Source organism: Panicum virgatum, chromosome 5K (assembly GCF_016808335.1).
Source record: "Panicum virgatum strain AP13 chromosome 5K, P.virgatum_v5, whole genome shotgun sequence".
Taxonomy (NCBI): domain Eukaryota; kingdom Viridiplantae; phylum Streptophyta; class Magnoliopsida; order Poales; family Poaceae; genus Panicum; species Panicum virgatum.
The window spans coordinates 7,646,383-7,662,458 of NC_053140.1; the positions used below are offsets into that span (position 1 = coordinate 7,646,383).

The 16,076-nt window shown below is 42.6% G+C and overlaps 1 protein-coding gene across 1 annotated transcript; it reads right to left on the reverse strand.

Annotated features, from left to right (window-relative positions):
* Positions 1-14,237: 14,237 nt before the first annotated feature.
* LOC120706042 (AP2/ERF and B3 domain-containing protein Os01g0141000-like) lies at positions 14,238-15,835 on the reverse strand. Its single transcript, XM_039990611.1, has one exon. The coding sequence runs from the start codon at positions 15,643-15,645 to the stop codon at positions 14,557-14,559; it is 1,089 nt and encodes a 362-aa protein (XP_039846545.1). The 5' UTR covers positions 15,646-15,835; the 3' UTR covers positions 14,238-14,556.
* Between the last annotated feature and the right edge of the window lie 241 nt (positions 15,836-16,076).

Consider the following 16,076-nt stretch of genomic DNA (forward strand, 5'->3'; position numbering starts at 1 on the left):
CTTGTTGGCCGCTTCTCTTATGGCGTCGCTAGTGACAAACAAGCCATCTTCCATGTTCAATGTTCCTCCGTGAGCATAAAAGTAATACTTTGCTCGCAGCGGCCAGTTGAAGGTTGCCGGTAGGATTCCTCTTGCAATGAGGTCCTCTTCCATCTTCTGCCACTTCGGAATAGCCGCCTTGTAACCTCCCTGACCAAGATGATGGAAGTGTTTTTTCTTGCTCGCATTCTCTTTGGCTTGTGTTGTTCGCTGTTCGCTGTCCTCGGACGATTTGTATTGCACAAATGCATCCCAGTAAGGACGTTGTTTCTTGAAGTCCTTCTCAAGGTCTGGGGTGAGGCCCTTTTTAACGTAGTCTTTGTTCAAGTTTTTCTTGAACGTCTGAAACGCAATAGCCATCTTCTTCATGACCCAATCCTTAAATAGTTGTTCGTGCTCCTCCGGAACACTGAAGTGTCGTTTCACATCTGCCCATAACATTTCCTTTTCTGTGTTTGGGACGATGTCATTGTCATTGTCGGTGGCTTTGCTTTTCTTCCATAACTTGAAGCTGATGGGGATATTCTCACGCACATAATACCCGCATTGGTTGACGACTGTTGTCTTAGCATCCTTGGGAGACTTTGGTTCACCATCCGGGTACAATGAGGTGATGGTGGTATGCCCCTTCTTCCTTTTCTTTGAGCCTCGTTTCCGTTTCGGCTTCCTCGATCTGGATGCCTGGAGAAATAGATATTTCATACACGTTGAAGTTTTTTAGGAACAGAATTCATCGTGAAGTTGAACATATATATGTATGTATGAATTTCAATACTAACTTCGGCTGTATCGTCTTGCACAGTCATTTGCTCTGACCGGTCAGCATCGCCTTCACCAGTATCGTAATACTGGCTGCCATCATAGTCGGTATCTTCTCCGCTTTGACAAATTATGTCTTGAAGGAATGAGTCATCGTCCTCACGCCGAAAAGGTTCCATTTTGATGTCTACGTGAAATAACATTTGTTCGGTATGCAATTTTATACAAGTTAACATCGTATATCACAAATTACGAGTTAAATAAATGTAGATCTACAACACATATTTTTCATCATATAATACAACATTTGTTACAATAAATATCAAGATACATATGATACATGCATAAAGTTTAACATATCTTTCATTTTTCTACAATTTGTACAACTCCTATATATAACTATCTAATAATATAAAAGAGAATTAAAAAACAAGACGATAATACAATTAAACAACACATAATTTTTACAAAGAGTATTAACAAATAATACAATAAAACAACACATAATTTTATTACAATAAAACAACTAAATTATTCTACCATTTTTCTAGTTTATTGTACAAATTTTTCTAATTTATTCTACCATTTCCACAATTTTCTACCATTTTTCTAATTTATTCTACCACTTTTCTAATTTACTCTAGCATTTCTACAATTTTGTACAACTCCTATATGACTATCTAATAATATAAAAAAGAATTAAAAAACAAGATGATAATATAATAATTTACAAAGAGTATTAACCAATAATATAATAAAACAACACATAACTTATTACAATAAAACAACTAAATTATTGTACCATTTTTCTAGTTTATTCTACCAATTTTTCTAATATATTCTACCATTTTTCTATTATATTCTACCATCTTTCTAATTTACTCTACCATTTTTCTAATTTACTCTAGCATTTCTATAATTTTCTTCCATTTTCATATTTTTTCTACCATTTTTCTATTTTATTCTACCATTTTTCTAATTTATGTACCATTTCTACAATTTTCGAATTTATTTTAAATACATAACCAATTTAAATAAGTATTAACCAATTTATAGTAGTTCTAACAAAATGTTCTATTTTGTATCATTTCTACCATTTTTTACTATTTTTTTAAATTATTCTATCAATTTTTGTATTTATTCTACCATTTTTTCATTTTATTCTACCATTTTTCTAATAAAATATAAAAAAGAATAAAAAAACAAACGCGGTCGGCCTGGCGGGGTGGCCGCCGGCGGCCGAGGTGGGGGGAGGCGGCCGTCCGCGGCGTATCGATGCGGCGGCAGTGGGCCCGGGGCGTCGGAGCAGGGCTCGGCGTCATGGAGGAGAGGCGGCGGGCCCGGGTGGCGGCGCGGACGGAGGAGGCGGCGATGAGGGCGAGGGGGCTGGACGGAGCTTCAATCGGCGGCGGCGGTGGCGCGCGGGGTTGACGCGGAGGCGAGACGAGCTGCGGCGGTGGCGGCGTCGGCGGTGGCGAGTCGCGGCGGCGGAGGGGCCGGGCGCAGTGTGCGGAGAATGCCGCCGGGACGAGGAGGCGACGGCGAAGCGATGGCGAGAGGAGCAGGGACGGCGAAGCGACGGCGTGGAGGCGGCGAGGCGACGGCGTGGAGACGGCGAGGACGGCGATGACGACGAGGAAGAGGGCGCTAGGGGGATCGATGGAGATCGATCGGGACTAAGTGCTGTGGGTTATATGGATTCGCCAGTTTAGTACCGGGTGGTGGCTGCGCCCGGTACTAAACTGGCGTTTGCGCCATTTAGTACTGGTCGCAGCCATCGCCCGGTACTAAACATTAGTACCGGGCGATGGCTGCGACCGGTACTAAACAGCCTCAACTGGCGAGAAATTTTCGTTGAGGCTGTTTAGTACCGGGCATATACTTGGACCGGTACTAAACTGGCAAAATTTTATATTTTACTTTTCATGTCCTATATGTTATTAATGTTCAGTAACTTAAATAAATTACTAGAAATTATGTATATACATTATTTTGTCCATGCAAAATTATATTTTTGTAGCCACTTTTTAATTTTAGTATATGTAATGTACTCAATTTGTCATACTGTTTCCAATTTTTATTTCTTTTGCGTTTCAAATTTGTTTTGTGCGTAAATATTTTATACATGGATTAAATTGCAAATATTTATTGTTTTGACCATAAAAAGGTTAATAGTTTTGTATTTTGTATCACTGCATCAAATTGAATATAGGTTTACGCTCCGAACTCGTCGTATTGAGTCAAAAAAATAATTTGAAATGTGTTCTGTACGTAGTAACTTAAATAATTTAATTAAAATTTTTGTAATTTGTATCATTTTGTTATTTTGAATATACATTTACGTACTTAATTTCTTCATCTTTAGTCGAAAACGATTACATATACCTAGTGTAAATAAAATAAATTCATTAAAAATACTAACATTTGTGAGTTTGTCCTTGGAAATATATTACATGAATCATTTGATCACATGAACATTAAAGTACAATATAATGATTACACATCATTATTTAATGGAACATTGATAACATTTCTTTTTACAAAAGTGCCTTGATCGTGATCACGACGTAAGTAAGGAGTGTCCTCTTTGAATAACAGGATGCTGGTGTCAACATCGACAGAGAATGGAGGACGGTCATCAAACTGATCAAAGTCTTCTGACTTATCCGAAATGTCTTCAACTCCAATAATTTTTCTTTTCCTAGAAGAACTATGTGGCATTTTGGCTCGTCGTCGGATTTGCCTTGATTTTTCTTAGGTTTGCTAGACATGTCCTTCACATAGAACATCTGCGCGACATCCTTGGCGAGGACGAATGGTTCGTCTTTATATCCAACTTTTTTGAAGTCCACTATCAACATCTCGTACTGGTCTGTTGTTACGCCGCCTCCTGCTCGTTTCACCCATTGGCACCCAAACAAAAGAATCTTCAAAGGCCCATAGTCAAGCTCCCATATCTCCTCAATGACACCAAAGTAGCTGTCTTTATTCCCATCATTGTCTATTGCATCAATACGCACACTGCTATTTTGGTTTGTGCTTTTTTCGTCTTGGCCTCTTGTGTAAAATGTATATCCATTTATCTCGTACCCTTGGTATTGCAATATTGTGATCGATGGTCCCCTAGCCAGCCATTGAAGTTGTTCATCAATTGTTCTGTCACCCATGAGTTTTCGTCTGAGCCAAACAGCAAAGCTATCTATGTGATGACGTGTAATCCAGACCTCAGACTTCTGTGGGTTTTCGGAACATACAATATTCATGTGCTCGTCCATATATGGAGCCACGAGAGTTGAATTCTGTAAAACGGTGAAGTTTGCTTTTCGGATTTCACTTTCGGGGATTTGCATATTAGATTTCTTCCCTAGTGTGCCCTTTCCCTTCAGTCTCCCCTCATGGTGTGATGTGGGAATCCCAGTTGGACTTAGATCATCAATAAAGTCAACACAAAACTCAATGACCTCCTCTGTTCCATAGCCCTTAGCAATACATCCCTCTGGGCGAGACCGGTTGCGAACGTATTTCTTTAGGACTGCCATGTACCTCTCGAAAGGGAACATATTGTGCAGAAATACAGGGCCTAGAATGTTTATCTCTTTCACAATATGAACCAGGAGATGTGTCATAATATTAAAGAATGAAGGTGGAAACACCATCTCAAAGCTAACAAGACATTGTACCACATCATTTTGTAGCTTTGTGAGCTTATTTGGATCGATAGCCTTTTGCAAAATTTCATTGAGGAAGGCACATAGCTTAACAATCGCCAATCTGACATTCTCTGGTAGAATACCACTTAGCGCAACCGGAAGCAATTGCGTCATTAGGACGTGGCAGTCATGAGACTTTAAGTTTGTGAACTTTTTCTCTTTCATATTTATTCTTCCTTGTATATTCGAGGAGTACCCAGACGATACCTTCATACTGTTCAAGCAATCAAACAAACTTTCCTTCTCCTCTTTGCTGAGAGTGTAACTAGCAGGGCGCAAGTAGTGTTGTCCTTTCTCTCTCTTTTCACGACGCAAGTCTTCTCGTTGTTTCATTTCTTTTAGATCACGTCTTGCTTTTAAGGTATCTTTTGCCTGCCCATACGTACCCAGGAAACCTAGCAGGTTCACGCAAAGATTCTTTGTCAAGTGCATCACATTAATTGCATTGCGTACCTCCAGGACTTCCCAGTAAGGTAGCTCTCACAATATTGACTTCTTCTTCCACATTGGAGCACGTCCGCTTTCATCATTCGGAATTTGTTGGCTGCCATGACTCTTTCCAAACACTACACGAACATCCTTTATCATCGAGTAAACACATTTTCCGTCACAGAACATAGGCTTAGCACAAGTTTCTGGTTCCCCTTTGAAATGCTTCCCTTTCTTTCGCAAGGGGTGGTTTAGGGGCAGGAATCGACGATGACCCATATATACGACCTTCCGACAATTTTTCAAATAAAAGCTATCAGTTTCATCAAGGCAATGGGTGCATGCCTGATACCCCTTATTCGACTGACCGGAGAGATAACTAAGTGCAGGCCAATCATTGATGGTTACGAAAAGCAATGCTCGGAGGTCAAAATTCTCCTGTTTGTACTCATCCCACACATGTACACCTTCATTCTTCCACAACAGTAAAAATTCATCAACCAGTGGTCTTAGGTACACGTCAATGTCATTGCCAGATTGTTTCGGGCTTTGAATAAGCACCGGCATCATCATGTACTTCTGCTTCATGCATAGCCAAGAAGAAAGGTTAAATATACATAGGATCACAGGCCATGTACTATGACTGCTGCCCCACTCGCCGAAAGGATTCATTCCATCCGTACTTAAACCAAACCTTATGTTCCTTGGGTCCATATCAAAATCTGGAAATTCTCTATCCACATTTCTCCACTGGGACCCATCAGCGGGGTGTCTCAGCATTTGATCTTGCTTACGCTCTTTTTTTGTGCCACTGCATCAACTTAGCATGGTTCTTGTTTCTGAAAAGGCGCTTCAAACGTGGTATTATTGGAAAATACCACATCACCTTTGCGGGAACTTTTTTTTTAACGGGCTCCCCGTCGACATCACCAGGATCATTTTGCCTGATCTTGTACCGTTTCGCGTCACAGACAGGACAAGCATCTAGTTTCTCATATTCATCACGATAGAGAATACAGTCGTTAGGATGCGTGAATTTTTTGAACCTCCAATCCAAGAGGGAAAACAATCTTTTTTGCTTCGTATGTTGTAGAGGACAGTTCATTCCCCTCTGGAAGCATGTTCTTTCGATTCCTAATAGCTCCTCAAATCCCTTATCGGTGACACCATTAGCTGCCTTCCACTGCAGCATTTCAAGTGTCGTACCCAACTTTTTCAGTCCTTGCTTGCAATCTGGATAAAATAATTTTTTGTGATCCTCTAACATCTTCTCAAACTTCTTTGACTCCTTCAAAGTTTCACTGTCTCTTTATGAATCCACTAGAACCTGACCTAATTCGTCAGGTGATTGGTCTTCTGCTGCATTTTCTCCAGCCTTGTCCATTTCTTCAGCATCGTCCATGGGTTCATCTTCAAAGGCTCCCGCTTCATATAAGTGAGCTCAGTCTGCAATATTATCATCATCATCTCCTTCACCATCTTGCATCACAACTCCCAGTTCACCGTGCTTGTCCAAAGAGTATAGTTATCCATGAAACCCTTTTCATAAATGTGGGCGTGTAGAGTGCTTTGCTTAGAGTATTCCTTTTTATTTTGACAAAGGCGGCATGGACAACACATGAAACCTATCGATGACTTATGGGCCTCCGCCGCATCGAGAAAAGACTTTAGACCATTAATCCATGCCATGGTGCACCGATCGCCGTACATCCATTGTCGGTCCATCGATCTACAATTTTGTATTAAGTAACAATATTATTTTACTTGTATTTGTATCAATTGGCACATAACATAATGAAATACAATTGCCATTTCAGGGAATTTAACATTGAAATACAAAAGGTCCGAATATCCATCACATAACATGCTTAAACTAAATAACATGATAAATAAAAGTCCAAATTAATAAATATAGATTACACTACATGCTAGCTACCTAATACAAACTACTCATCACGAGATCTTTTGACCGATGCCTCGTGAATTGCCTCGCGAAGTCTTGACACTGAGCGGTCATATTCCGCCAGCTCCGATCTTCACATCTTGCATTATATCGAGCCATCAACTCACGATCATCATCAGTACCATGCAACTCGACGTTAAATTCACGATAAAATTTATGACTTTTTTGCGAATGGAGAATATATGAAAAGCTTTCTTAATCAAACGACGAATACGACCGCTAACAAGACCAACACGCTCTGCAGGGTGGAACTCAAGCGAATGACCGGTGCGCTCCAATTGATTGCGTACCGCCGTCCGAGCCGCAGCTCGACACTCAAAGGCATCATATTGCAAAGGCATTTTTAAGAAGTAATATTAATAACAGGTCAATTATATGTCTCATTAAGAAACAAAACTAATTTTAGTACACTAATCAAATAAATATAAAAAATTAACAAATTATTAGAATTAAAATGGAAACATAAATTGTAAACCATAATGAAAACAAAGATTTTTTAAACTTCTCGATGGTTTCCAATATGAGCCCGAATAAATACATCATTAGAGTGTCAAAATAATCGACGTAAAAATCACATTAAGAAATAAACATTTATTTCTAATGTCAGTTCAAATACTAAACTAAATTAATTAATGAATAAAATTAATGTCGTCATTATACATGTAAAGTACTGAATAAATCTAATTTACAAAACAAAAAAATTATCTACCTAAAAGAAAACAAACTAACAAACTAACCAAGACATTTGAAAATAATTGAAAAAATCATTAGAAATTAGACATATTCAAACTATCTAATAAATCTTCTCTATGTTCAATTTATCACTTCTATACATCTGAAAACAATGTATAAATCAAAAAAATCAAGCTCATACTCACTCTTTCTAAAAATTCAAAATTTCTCTACATATGGAGCATTAAACAAAGAATAAAGATAATCAAACAAGAGAGGATGAAGTTGCAAACCTTTGACACACTTGGATGAGTGAAATCCCCACAAAAATTGGAAAAATGGGCGGCACCTCCTCTCTCACGCCATGGAAGCACCCCGAGCTCGGTGAAGAAATGGTTGGCTCGGACTCGGGGAGGAAGAAGGCGAGCTGATTTATAGTGGGCAAGTTAGTACCGGCTGGAGACACCAGCGGTACTAAATCTCTCATTTAGTACCGGCTGGAGCCACCAACCGATACTAAATTTTCTCGGAGCCATTTAGTACCGGCTCGTGTCTCTTAGCCGGTACTAAATGGCTCACAGCCGTTGCGTACCGATGTCTGTGCCGGCTCTTTAGTACCGGCTGGAGCCACGAGCCGATACTAAGAGACTCTGATTTTTTGACCGGTACAAAATGGCGCCGTTAGTACTAGTCGAAAGTTCGACCGGTACTAACGTGCAGGAATGAATGCCCGTTTTCTAACAGTGTTGAATAGTAACATTTCAATTTTGCAGGAACTTCCTCAGTTTTGGTCGAGCATCTGGGCCCCTGTCTGATACGTCTGATAAGCACAGTTGTGTGCATGAAGCCAATAGGCTTTCCTGTTGGATACCCATTTATCATTTATCTTTTTTTTTGAACCCCCCATTTATCATTTATCATGCGGGTTCGAAAGTACAGTAATTGGTACTCTTTTCTGTTCTGAAACATTGTACTCCGGGCAATGGACAGTCCATTCTGTTCCCTGCATCTAGCCAATAGTATTTTTCTCTCATACTAAATCAGCATCAATCAGTAGTATCAGCCAGCCAATATTATTTTTCTTTCACAACAAATCAGCACTAGCCACAGCACAGCGAACAGAGTGGTAGTAGTAATGAGATCTGGTGAAAACTCGCTGGATTCCTGCTGGTTCGTCCAGAGCGTGTGCCGACACGGGCCGTACGCGTCGAAGTCCGTGATGGTGCAGTTACAGACTCGCAGTACACAGATGCAAGCTGAGGCTCCCAGAATCATAGCAGCTCAGAGGATCGGACAAAAGCCTTGCCCACATCGTGTCCGCGAGCAGCAGCTGGAAAACGATGGATCAGTAGTGACAATAATGCAAGGCAATTAACCCAACAAAATAAAAGAAGGAAAATTGCCGGCTCAGTTTCTTGATTTTGGGGCTGTTCGGCTGGTCCAATTTCGGCTTGTCTCGGCTTATTTCGACTTATCTCTTCTCACGTAATACTATTCATTCTACTAGCCGAATACTATTCACTGGATCAGCCGAACAGCCCCTTTTTTAGACTGATGATGACACACCCCAAAGCGCTGGAAAACGATTTCTTGTAAACTTATTATTAATTTTTAAGGATTACAGGAATGAATGAGAGATGAAATGAACAGGCAGCCTGCATCAAGAAGTGGTTCATGCACCTCGATCGTCAAGTTGGCGCCGGGGAGAGAGATGGAGAGACAGAGACATGCATCCCTGCCAGTGACTCGTTTTAAAAGGGGGAGTCAACATGGATAGTACCGCAGCTGCTGGTGGGTAATGCACCTTTCCGGACTTCATCTTTGTCTTTGTCAGAAACAAATTAACAATAAGTAGGTCAAAAACCCTACCAAGTTCCAAGTCTCGTTTCGTGGAAAACATCTGGACCGACTTTAATTTACGCTTCGTATTCTTTAATTTTTTTCCCGGCCACCGTGCGAATTCCACAACGTGCGCCAAAATAGGCTCAGCCGCCGGCCGGTGACATGCTCCAGATTGGTTGTCCTCTCTCTGGTGGTTTCCGTGCACTGGACCGCCACCACCACTAGTACTACATCTCCATCCGTCTGCAAATGCATGCATGGAACTTCGTAACCACCAATCCATGAAAAGCAGGGTTTCCCTCTGACAAGCAAGCTACCTAGGGCTGACTACCAAAATTGAAAATTGAAACTGTGGCCGTGTTTGGTTTACAGGTGAAAAAGTTTTGATGAAAACTTTTTGGTACTTTGATCACTAATTAAGAGTATTAAATAAAGTCTAATTACAAAGTTATTTTCACAACTACGGTACTGTAGCAGTTACTCTAACTAATGAGGCATTTGCCGTACGATAAGCGAATAATTGAGCGCGGTCACTGTAGCATCGCTGTAGCTAATAAGACGGAACTTGAGTCATTAGATTCGTCTCGAAAAGTTACACTCATTCCTGAAAAGATTTTGCAAATAGACTTCATTTAGTACTTCATACAGACATTCGTCTTTTTGTGAAATTGTGATAGGACTTATAACCAAACATGGCCTGTAGGAGGGATGAATTGAACACAATGCTTATCCATACCAGCAGCGAAACGATGGAGATGGAGGCATCGACGACGGAAATGACATGCATGTACACTCTGACGTGGATCAGGTCCAGCCACGAGCCAGATCCGTTGAACCTTGTAAACATTGCACACTTGCACATATATACGTGCAAGTGTGCAAGTGGCATCCTGCGTTCTTTGAACCATCCAACTTTATGCAACAAGCAAGGCCAGTGAGAGCAGGTAGTAGCTAGCTACTAGGTAGGAGTACAACATATAAGCTAGGGGTGCCCACTGCCCAGCAGCTAGCATCAGTCCTCGATCAGTCCAAGTTGCAAGGCGGAGCAAGAGGGCCTGCCGGAATGGAAACCTGAGCCGCCGGCCGGTCACTTGGCCACTTGACACTTGTTGGCGCCGGCTCCGGCTCCGGCTCCGGCTCCGGCTGCCGGTCGGAAACCGTGTGCTCCGCGCGTGTCCTGCCGGGCCAAACCAGCTATATATGCTGGTCTAGGTTCTCTTTTCACCCTTGGAAAGGGGATGCACAAGTTGCAACACTTGCTGCCTGGCTGGCTGTCAGCTGGCTTGTGTGGTTTTCTTATCCACATTGCCTTTGAATGCCTGTTCAGCCATGTATGCATGTACTCTGATGATTGCCTAGTCCAATTCGAATTTTTCTGATGTGAATTCCTTTTGTTCTCTCTCGTGCGGTCAGGCCACGGTATTGTGGAAGGCTAGGGGGATGTGGTCGTAGTTGGGGTGCTAGAGGGAGTGCTCCCTATTGCCGGAGCGCGCTTCAAGTGTCACATTCTGTACAATGACGAGATAGATAAATCTATTGTCAGGTCATAAGAATGCATGTCACAAAAATTATATATATTAATAGAGTAATTGTTGGTTAAAAGTTTATCGTGATGCCAAACCAAAGTAAATAATATTATAGGGCAGTAAATCCAAGAATAAATATAATTGAATTTGATGGCACAAAATTTTTTTTTGACACGAGGAAGGCCCCATTTCCATTAAAGAACGGAAATTCCATAGTTTACAAGTAACCAGAACAGCCGGACTGAGGAATGACAGAACAAGAACTACGGGCGCTACAAGTTGCCACGCGCACATGCCACCACTCCTATGAACATTGACCATTGACTGCACCAAGAAGAATGCCATGGCTGAATGATGAACAGAAGAACGCGTGGACGGCGCCATTCACTCGCGTGCTCTTTGATCAACTTGCAAAAGAGGCGCAGCGCGGGACGAGAAGATCAGAAGAAGAAGAAAGAAGAACGCAACAACAACAGACGCAGCAGCGACGGCGACGATGGTGGAAAAGTCTCGCCATCCTCCTCTTTCCTCTCTCAACTTGGCGGCGAGCTAGTTGCCGCTGCTGGGCTGGCGCTGCTAAAAACAAGGAGCGAAAGGACCCATGCGTTGCCCTACATTTGCAGCCTTGTCGTATCCTCGGAGGTCAGTACAATTGTGTGTGTGTGTGTGGAAATAAAAAGCTCAGGCCGTACGCATGAAGGACCGGACAGGCGAATTGTGTTTTTTTCCCAAAAATGCCACAAACATGCTAGCTCCTACATAGTAAATGCATAGAACACATACACCTCTCCTATAAATGATACTAATAATGAAATGTCCATTTTCAGATGTGAGTGGACCTTGTCATTTGCCTTCATATATATCAACTCAATTTGTCCGCTGGGATTTAGGACAATACCCTGGAAGTTTAGATGACAAGTAAGGCATTAATTAGGAAGACTTGTAGCGACCTTTAAACAAGTCCTATTCAATTTAGTAAAAAAATTAAATTAAGGCCCTATTTAGTTTCAAAAAAAATTGTTCAGGATATATAATGGTTGCAAGTGGCATCACTTGCAAGCAGTGATGGATGAATGTGAAATGCTCACTGTCGTTGATCGATTTACTCGGCCAACGTATCTAGCTACAGAACTTCTAGATACATGCATGTTATTGCTTCGGTCTTTCACTTTATGATTACTACAATTAAAACAAGAAAAAAATAAGCTAATAATGTTGAATACATCGATCGAGTGACAAATTTTTATGCTATACTATATAGCTAGTAAGTGATACACTGGAGGGCGGTGTTTCTCAGCAATGATGAGCATCAGGGCTAGCTGCCTCTCACCAAATTTTGACGAGCTATAATCACCAAATGCTAATAATCTATATTGCCTAGCTAGAATCCTAAACTTGAGTGGCAATCAGTTTAGATTACCAAAGTCATAAAATCGCACATCAGAATTGTGTTTTTTGCCAAAAATGCCAAAAACATGCTAGCTCCAACATAAATGCATAGAACACATACACCTCTGCTATAAATGACACTAATAATGAAATGTCCTTTTTCAGATGTGAGTGGACCTTGTCGTTTGCCTTCATATATATAAACTCAATTTGTCCGCTGGGATTTAGGACAATACCCTGGAAGTTTAGATGACAAGTAAGGCATTAATTAGGAAGACTTGTATCGACCTTTAAACCAGTCGTATTCACAATTTAGTAAAAAAATTAAATTAAAACTACTATTGCCTGCCCCTTTGTTTATTTTTACAAGCCACAATTTTGACTGACCAAAATTGATCTTTTATAAAGTCACCATTGGCACCTTGTTTTTGGCAGATGCGTCCCCTAGTAGTACTAAAAGAATTGCAGCAGGTAGCCAGTCCGAAGGGTAAAAATCCAAAATATTAATTCATCAAAATTTAATATTTTCAGTGTAACGGTACAGCCCGTGAAAACTAGTAGAATTCACTTCTGATGAGTTGGGAATCTACAAAGAAGACAAGCAGTCCATCTGATGGATGGTGATGAAGGATAAATAAGAGTATTTTTTGTGCCTTTTTTTAAATTTTGCATCTTCCTCCCTGCTGTTAGAGCGGCTTAAGAAATGCATAAAAAAAATAGAGACTATATAGGCACCGTACAATCAGAACAGAAAGTGGCATCAAGAGTTGCTATACATAAAGTAGATAACGTCAAAAGTATATAATTGAAGGAGTGTACGGTATACTGTAACTTGTAACTAGCTAGGACCTGGAACCGTACAGACTACTATCCGACTGTTTCCGCAAAATTAAAGGCGGTTACTTTAGAGATGCTTTAATGCAAATATTTGTCCTCGGTATATAATGATGCAATACATCTCTTGCACAAGTGAAGAGCAAATTTTCTCCCAAACTTTAAAAAATGGAAGCAAGGGGGGAGAAAAATCTCTTTCTCTTACTTAGACATAATGTATGTATACATACCCATGGGATAAACCGATATAGTTCACCTTCACAGATTTCCCCCCTTTTATACCGTATAAGCATTTCACCGTACCGTGGTCCCCATAGAAATTCCAATGCAGAAATATATATTTATCTTCTTTAAAATTGTTTGAAATCAAAAGAGATACTGAGTTCTATGGGGGCATACACAAACGATGTAGGATCAAATGGTACATGATTTTTGCACAAAGAAATCCATTAAAAGCTTGAAACAAAATGAATCAAAAGGATATCTGAAATACGATACAAGAAAAATCATAAAGTTAATTATATACGAAGAAAGAAAATAATGAACAGCATTTCATTTGAGTTTTTGGGCTATATTTATATATAGAGAATTTTTCCTTATATATATATATATTCTCTTTTGCAGTAAAAAGCTGATGTATCCTTCTGGAGTACCAACTACTACGATCATGAAAGAAAATGAAGTTGAAACAAACTTGATAGGGCGGCGATATTTAGTTCGATCATACCCAGCTATTAATTCAAACAAGACGAATAAATATATACCCAGACTCGCCATCCTTTTGAATCAACTAAACAGCACCGATCAATTGGTAGTCACAGCTGTGATGAATTAAGCACATCAATCTTGCACAGTTAAAGTGTAACTGACGCAAAACTCAAGATAGATATTCAAATGTTGCTATATATGTAAGTAAATCTCTGAATCCGAGACTTAATTTTGCTCCATTATTATGCAAATGAGGTTTCTGCATCTTTAACTACGATGTTTAATTAGTTAATAGCACTCAACCCAGTACAAATGTGCAACAACAACATTGACTAATTATTCATATGTTGTTGCCAAGAGTGAATCTATGAGCAAATTAAAACAGGGAGAAATCACATCTTCGACATCTAGCATATCGAATAATCAACTTATTATTGCTGTACTCGATGATGGCACAAACTTGCATGATCTTGTAGGATGATTACTACTACATACCATCTCAAAGACTAGACTTCCTAATGGTGTACATACAACTCGTCTTGCCGCAGACGCAGTCTGACATAACAAGTTGTTCTTTGGGCAAAAGACGAAGAACAGACACTAGAACTTGGATTGGAGATGAAACAGGCGAAGAAATTAGAAGGAAGGGGAAGAACTAGAATACTATGCATATATATGGTCGCTGCTATAACAAGAAGGCACCTAGAGCAGGAGAGCGGTGATGAGCCACGCATTGCTTCTTCAAGAACAACTCCTGATGGCCTTTCTCGAACGCCATCTCCACCGGTGGCCGTGCTCTCTTCTGGCACCCGTCTCCGGCGATGTCCACGCCGAAGAGCCTGACTACACGGGCGGCGGCTTCCTTTGGTTTCTCCGCCGTCTTATTGGTCTTCTTGCAGTCGATGAAGAGCTGCTTCTCCGGGCCGTATGTGGAGTGGGAGAAGACGATGGTGTCGCCGGCTCGGAGGCCCTTCTCCCTGACGAAGCGGCTCCAGCCCTTGGTGAGCACGTAGCTCTGGCTGCTGTTCCAGTACGAGTACCGGAACCGCCACACCTTGCCCTCGCCGTCCTCGAAGTTGAGGAGCACGCCCTTGCCGGTGGCGGCCTCCGGCGGCGAGCGCTTGAGCGGGAAGTTCTTCTCGGCGTGCTGCTTGGGCACGACGAGGCGGTTGAGCTTGCCGACGTCGCTGGGCGTGACGGCCTTCTCGAAGAGCAGCGCGCGCGCCCAGGCCGGCGTGGGCTGCGCGCGGGCGCCCATGCCGCGGCCGCGGCGCAGGCCCTGGCGGAGCTCGTCGGCGTAGGTGTGCTTCCGGAGCATGTCGACGATCTCCGCCTTGGAGTGCGCGAGCAGGAAGGCGAGCTCGGGCGCCGACGCCCCGGCCCCCGGGAAGTTGGTGGCGGCCTCGCGGCCGCGGTAGCGGAGCGCGGCGACGTCGTAGGCGCGCGCGGCGGCCTCCTCGTCGGGGAAGGTGCCGAGCCACACCCGCGCGTGGCGCTCGTAGATCTGCGCGCCCCAGCGCCCGTTGGGCTGCGGCACGACGCCCTTGTACCGCGAGGACCCCTGCGGCACCGCCGCCGCCGCCGACGGCTGCGACGTGACGGCCTGCTCGTCCGCCGGCGAGGGCGAGACCTCCCCGCTGGCCGGCGCCGCGGCAAGCGGCGGCTGCTGGGCGGCGCCGGACTCGGTGGTGGCCGTGGACGCGCCGGTTGAGCGCGAGGAGGCGGAGGAGGCCTCCGCCGCCGTGGGGCTGATGCTCTCCACCACCATCCCCATGATGAGCTACAGCTCCAATTCGGTGCTCCCCTGGCCGGTGTCTTTGTGTGCTTTAATTTCCTCGCTTTGGTTTCTTGGCGTGTGTGCTTTGCTTCTGTGTGTTCTGTGCTCCCTGCAGCTAGCAGCTGCCTCTGCGGCCTGTTTACTGTAGTGTTCTAGCCTTGCTAGGGCTCAGGGTTGTGTTCATCGATGATGGGTCGGTCGTGCAGCGCGCGGCCTATATATAGCCAACGGTATGTTTCTGTTTTGGATGCATGCACATGTGTGCGGATACACAAATACTCCTATATATCTATATACTAGCTAGCTAGTAGCTGCCTAGCTTATTCAATTTATGCTTCTTGCAAACTCCGGCTTTGGGTGTGTGATTTTTGCTTGTCTGCGTGCGCCCACGCGGAGGCTGTCTGGTTCCAGGCTTAAACATTAGACTA